The sequence below is a fragment of the Acipenser ruthenus genome, chromosome 2 (assembly GCF_902713425.1).
Source record: "Acipenser ruthenus chromosome 2, fAciRut3.2 maternal haplotype, whole genome shotgun sequence".
Lineage (NCBI taxonomy): Eukaryota > Metazoa > Chordata > Actinopteri > Acipenseriformes > Acipenseridae > Acipenser > Acipenser ruthenus.
The window spans coordinates 103,611,258-103,618,394 of NC_081190.1; the positions used below are offsets into that span (position 1 = coordinate 103,611,258).

The 7,137-nt window shown below is 33.5% G+C and overlaps 1 protein-coding gene across 1 annotated transcript; it reads left to right on the forward strand.

Moving 5' to 3' along the window:
• The first annotated feature begins 774 nt into the window (after positions 1 to 774).
• LOC117408717 (homeobox protein HMX1-like) lies at positions 775 to 4,647 on the forward strand. The gene is made up of 2 exons (XM_034013967.3): positions 775 to 1,542; positions 2,505 to 4,647. Exons 1-2 carry the CDS (start codon positions 1,251 to 1,253, stop codon positions 3,104 to 3,106), a joined length of 894 nt encoding a protein of 297 aa, XP_033869858.2. The 5' UTR covers positions 775 to 1,250; the 3' UTR covers positions 3,107 to 4,647.
• The last annotated feature ends 2,490 nt before the right edge of the window (positions 4,648 to 7,137 follow it).

Here is a 7,137-nt window from a genome sequence, read left to right on the forward strand (position 1 = left end):
GCTCCGAACAGAATGGATGTGCTGGACAAAGTAGTCATGGTTCATTTAACACGGCCTTCACACAAGAACGGGTTAGGCAAAGGGCAACAATACCCTGCCGCCAGTCATTCAAATAAACACTTAACCAGCCACTGAACTGTTTAATAATTCTTTTTTTTTTTTATGTGGCCATTTCTAAAACTAGCTAAATATATTTTGATGTTAATATTTACAATACATGTACTACATTAATATATTCACCAATGACATGTCATGTAACAGCAACAACAACAATGACAATAATAATAATAATAATAATAATAATAATAATAATAATAATAATAATAATACGTCCTGTTCACAACCTTTCCGTTGCAAAAAAACTGATATATAATAACCTTTCTATATGTGTATTTCAATTCAAACGACACAATGGCTATTGCAGTTCGCATTTCAAATATACACGCTAATACAATAAAACGTTGCAACAAAAATGCAGCCAACTCATCTAATACACTGAGAATATATATATATATATATATATATATATATATATATATATATATATATATATATATATATATATATATATATATAATGTATTCTTACTTTCATTTTGAAACAATTTCACAGATTCGTGGAGGTATTTAAACAAATATTCGAGGCACCAAAAAATAAATAGTAATCATAATAAAAAACCCGACAGGTATGACACACATGCTCTAGTTACCCTTTTTGTAATAACGACAGGATGCAAAGACACGGACAGCCAATAGGAGGTACTGTATCATGTTCTTGCAAAGCCCTTTCTTTCTCTTAACATGGAATCTGAGCCTTAGATACCGCTATCTGTATTTTGATTTGCTCCCTAATTGACCTAAATAAACCTTCTGACTGACAGGGTTCCTGCAGCCCCCAAGGCACACTATCAAACAGAGTAGTGAACTCATTGCAAGTAATTCCCTTATTTTCTTGGGAATCCCATTGTGCTCATCCAATCGCAGAATACTACATGCTTGTTAAGCGTTTAACTTGCATGACATTTGTACTTTATCATCGTCGCTTTCTCCGTGTTCCGACGCCTGGGATGCTCCGCGGCAATTTCATAGTGTTTATCATGGGAACTAATTGAAATGATTTATCATATAAATCGAGGCCTACGAGAAGGAACCCGTTTTGTCGATTAAATTAAAAGGTGCTATAGCCTGTATACATTTGATATAGTAAAGATAAACGACATCGAGTTCAGCTTGAATTTGAAAAAGAACAACATGCCAGACAAAGCAACAGCAGAAAGCCAGAAGTCGACCTCTGCGCGAGTTTCTTCATTTTTTATTGAGAATTTGCTTGGATCAAACAGAAAAGAAAGCAAACGGGAGAAGAATCGGGAGCATATAGGCGACTGCAGCAAAGAGAAGCGTTTTCACAGCGCACTGGTCGTCAGCCATTGCAGTCAGATCTCGAACGCTGCATTCAGTACACTGAACTATCCTATCAGGGAAAATCCATTGGAATGGTACAGAGCAGCGTCGCAGAACTCTAGACAATACGAAGGGACTGAGAGTAAGTGTCTATTTCCTTGAAGATGGTGATAAAAATCTAACTGATACATCCACAGATAGATAGATAGATAGATAGATAGATAGATAGATAGATAGATAGATAGATAGATAGATAGATAGATAGATAGATAGATGCAAGTAATGTGTTACTTTTTGACTGTTTTTACTACAATACAGTGCATATGTATGAGGGAATAATCTTGATCAAGATGAAATTAAAAACAATGTATTTAGAGAGTCGAACATACTGTCTAGCCTATTGGCAAATGTGTTTAATATAAACGAGAATCCTTAACGCTTTTTCGTACAAACGCATATGCTTAAATAATAGGTAGACTTAAAGCATTCGCCTATGCAAGGTTCAATAATAGCATAGAACACCCACGGTGACATCAGACAGCTGAAAGACAACTTTTAACAAGATCATGAGGCGTCTAATACAAGCAGGTTGCATTTCTCCCCCACTTCCCCCCGAATGTGTGCTTGATTCGGCACAGCCCACAGAAACAGTCAGGAAGTACTGTTGTCCATTTATTGAATGACTGCTAAGTGATCGAATTGACACATCTTACAGGAATCTTAAAAATGTAGCAAAATACCTTAACAAGTGTATTTGCTGTTGAAAAGGTATTACATAGTAAAGTTATTTTATAGGCCTAAATAAAATGGCCTTAAATATCCATCAAAAACACATTAGCCTATTATAGGTTAACATCAAAGCTTCTGTTATTTATGGAAGGATAGGAGCCTATATTCACGACTGAAAGTCAAACATAATTGCGATAATTGTCATTGAAAGCTAATACTCAGGACTGTAAGTTGATACAACAATTCATGAGACTTTTATCATTTTAGACGATCTCGTTTTGCTGTAATCTATTTTCATTATTATAATGTATACGTATAGGTACATGCACTTTTTTCATGTGGACTGATTCGGTTTTTTTTGGTATACATTATTAGGTCCCAAAGAGGAAAATCATAATTTCGAAGATCCATGTTATTCACTAACAGCAAGCGACCTCGACTCCCCATTAATATCTGAACCCACAGAAGGACAAGAAGCAGAGAGAAAACAAGATGACAGCGTAGACGATGAAAAGGAGGATGATATGCTGCAAAATTGTGATGCCGATCAAGAAACCCCAGAGCAGAAATCTGCTCGGAAGAAGAAAACTCGAACTGTCTTCAGCAGGAGTCAAGTTTTCCAGCTGGAATCGACCTTTGACATGAAGAGATACCTGAGCAGCTCCGAAAGAGCGGGGCTGGCGGCGTCGTTGCATCTCACTGAGACCCAGGTCAAAATCTGGTTCCAGAACAGGAGAAACAAATGGAAAAGACAACTTGCAGCGGACTTGGAAGCTGCGAATCTTTCCCATTCCGGTCAAAGGATTGTCAGAGTTCCCATTTTATATCATGAAAACTCTAGTCCCGCTACACTGGGTTTTAGTGTGCCTCAAGTGTCACCTCCTTTGGTTGGCTTTTCTAGTTCTGTGAATTATCCCCTTTCAGCATTCCCCTACTCTATGGCTTTTCTACGGCCACAAATGACAGGTCTTGTATAAACATATGCAATAAGAAATGTGCGATAACTAACTGACTGCATACTAATGCAAGTAAATAGTGCTGCGCACCCAAAGGATAACACAACAGGACGCTAAAACAAATTAATTGAAGCAATATATTCAAACAATCTGCATCTTTATTAATATAAAACATTAAAGTCATTCATTCATTTCTATATTATTATTATTATTATTATTATATTATTATTATTATTATTATTATTATTATTGTAACATTATGCAATGCTTATATTGGGCACGTTTTATTGTATTCTAATCAGCATGGGGCGAATGCACGGGAAGTTTAACCTGATTGATAAGAGGTGTATGAAATACATCTCCACTATTAAAAGTGAAAGAGTTGCAATAAAATAAATAAAATTAAACTGGTGTCTTTTTTTATAGATTCAAGACATGATTTATATTGAAGGACATCATCATTTGTGTTAAATGTAACACACATGTTGTTCTTAATTTGTGTGGGGGCAAAGTTTCTTTTTTTTAAGCCTAGCGTTTTGTTTTCTTTTTTTAGACACACGTGTTGTTAATTTAGCTCTGCAGTACATGCTTGGTGAATATTGCCCTATGTATGTATGTTGTTTTTTTGGAACTTTGTTTACTGCACTCTAAAATAAATAGGCCTACTTCATCGTGACAAAATTTTCTGATAAGCAAACACTATTATCTAAATAATAATAATAATAATAATAATAATAATAATAATAATAATAATAATAATAATAATAATACATTTATGGGAGATTTATCACACCTTGCTCTAGAAGAAATATGTATTTACAATAACTGGACAATAAGATTAAATCTTTATAGTTGGGCTCTTTATCTCTTGAGTCTGCGCATGTCACAAATTATAACAAACAAGACATGAGTTAAATACCTCAAAAATGCATATCGCACGGTCACATATATTTTGGCATACGGTCAGAATGTATGTTTCTTACATATACTATGCTAATCATGTTACTGCATTTGCACAAGATAATCAAAATGGAACGCTGTTTTAAGAATCATCCATACTTTCTTTGAAACAGACTAAACACACTTTATGGTGTTTATTTTATTGTTAGATTCACAAGTATTATAGTGTAAAGTATATACTGTACATGCTAAAATGTGTTTATAATCTGTAATATAATATGTATGTTGTCTATTACTATTGCCTACAATATGAGATTTGAACAACTTCCTTAATAGAAAGAGTTTCACTTGCTTCTCGTTTCTTCTCTTGAATTCTACATGTCTTTCATTTATTACTACATACATTCACATACTCTACATATGCCTTGCATTTGTATAGAAAATTAAACAAAGCATATACAAGGTGTCTCAAATACAGTACATGTTTGCAGTTTGTAATGCTGAGCTATCCTCCCACCATGATTCAAGGAAACACTTTAATAGTTTGGGTTTTGTAGTCGGTACCAACTAGATAAGGCTTGCCTTAGAACAATAGTCACAAACGCCAGTATGTAAAGAAAGCAGAAACGTTTTTTTCACATATAGTATTAGACATGCACGTCCGAATATGAAAACAAAGACGATGATTTGACTACCCCCCTTATGAAATAAAATGTAAAACAACGTATTGTACGCTAAAGAAAATTAATTGATACTTGGTACAACTGATCCAAAATTAGTTAAATGTAGTTTGGAAAGAATCAGTGTGTGTATAGGTATGCATAAAGTGACACAACCTCTATTGAAGGACAAACCACGTAATGTCTGCTTCATGGAGTTTCGTAATTCAACTCACAAGATAAACTACATGGCACCGGGGGGACATCCTTGAACAACTGCGAAAAGTGTGGAGAAATGAAAGATACTCTATTATATGAATATAATTCTTCGCCTGTACTTGTACCGACATATTTACCGTCATTTAGATAGGTCTACATAAAATAACATAAAATAACATAGACACTCATAAATAGACAGCTGGGTATTTTTACTTTTGAGAATTTACGATTCAAACATTTAACAGCATTCAGCATTTTGTTTTAAATGTGTTTTAGTTTTAAAAACGTTTAAGCTAATAAACTGATAAAGCATCTTAGAAATTGAACGAACCTTCAAATGTTTTGTTTGTGTCTCCATAAAACAAATGCAGTGATGTTTACATTTGAAAAATGAAATAACACTTTGGTTCGTCTTAGACAAAGATGACATATGTTCTTCTTATTTTCAAAACGAAATAGTCATGTACTGTATATTAAAAAAGAATAATAAAAAATGAACAAGTGAAACACACATACAATATTATAGTGACACATATTCAAGTCGTTATTTAAAGATTTTTCTAATCAGACTTCAAGCAAACTTCTTCAAGAATCATTTGAATCAGGCCCAATAGTTGTTTACAAAGTATTTTAATTGCACCAAATCATTGTCCACCTTGATTCATAACATATTTGCTATCTAAGCTCTATGTTTTTGCGGAAGTGTTATTTTTGGCATTTACCCACAATGGTATTTATTATATTGATCATTCCACTATTTTCTTTATCTTTTGGATGTAGAAGCAGAATGTAGCCCACTATATGATTGAACTTTTTAAAATGTTTACTAAAATGTTTTAAGAAATCTACACTAACACCATCCAGCAAAAAGCAAGGGCTTTAACCGGGTTAAAAGTATGGGATTTTAACCAATTACTTACAAACAATAATGTATATATATATATATATATATATAGTTTTATATCACGCTCCTCCTAATAAAAACTTCCAGCATTTACATGTTATATAAATACCTGCAGCTTCTTAAAATGGATAACAAATTATTATTATTATTATTATTATTATTATTATTATTATTATTATTATTATTATTATTATTATTATTATGCCAAGCCCATGAGAATATATTAAACATTCTCGTATTTTGTATGCGTGCTTGGGGTAATACCGCACAGTTAAATCCGACCGTTTCTCTAATTAGAACCACACTGGGTAACTTAATGAGTAAAACCTATGCAATTAAAATACAAGACAACATTTGTTATGCATCGCTACGTGTGTTTGGATGTGTTCGGAAATTGAAGGCAACCACTAGGCCTAATAAACTGAAAAAACTATATTATAATTCTCTTTGGTGTTTTAAATTACTGTTAGTCTTTATGTGTTTATTTTGTTATTCAATGGCAAACCATTTTCAATTTATAGTGATACCAAAATACTGACGGGGTTCTTGTTTGCGTTCTTGTATAGATCATTTCTCTAGAGAATCATGCTGACCCAAAGAGGACTCGAAAGTAATACCATTCATATGACCAATTATTCATTACTCATAGCATGTAATAATAATAATAATAATAATAATAATAATAATAATAATAATAATAATAATAATAATAATAATTTATTATTATTATTATTATTATTATTATTATTATTATTATTAGAGTTTAAAATGCACCAACAGTTGCATTCATTTCGAAAGTAAGAAGCCTGAGTATTGTTATATATTACACTGTATTTTGACGCTTGCTTCCACACTTTTCAAAACTACTCTTCCATCATATGGCTAATGTTGCCTGAATGCCCTAAACCCTTCATTTATCGGAGAAATATGGAGCAAATTAACTCATCACCCACCAGCTACCCGGGCGTCTGTAGCTGAGCTCCCGCCCTTTGTGATTATTGGTCGAGACACTCTGTTTACCATTTGTCCAATCGATAGCTGTAAAAGCACGCTCTTCCGGTTCATTGAACAACTGTCACCCATCCACAGCTGCAGTACTAACCAGGGAGCAATGGTGGTCGGAGTGTCAAGACGCTGCAGTTATCCGGAATCACAGCGGTAATTCTGAAAGCAAGAATTTGTGTGAACATCGGGGAATATGAGCAAAGAAGACGTGAAATGCCGTTCTGCTTCTATAACATTTACAATAGATAGCATTCTCAACCTTAAACAAACCAGTAAAGATTTTGAAATTTCTCATGTCAAGCGGCAAATCGTGGCAGATAATAAAAATGCTTTACAACTGCGGCTAGAACAAGATCAAGGTTTGA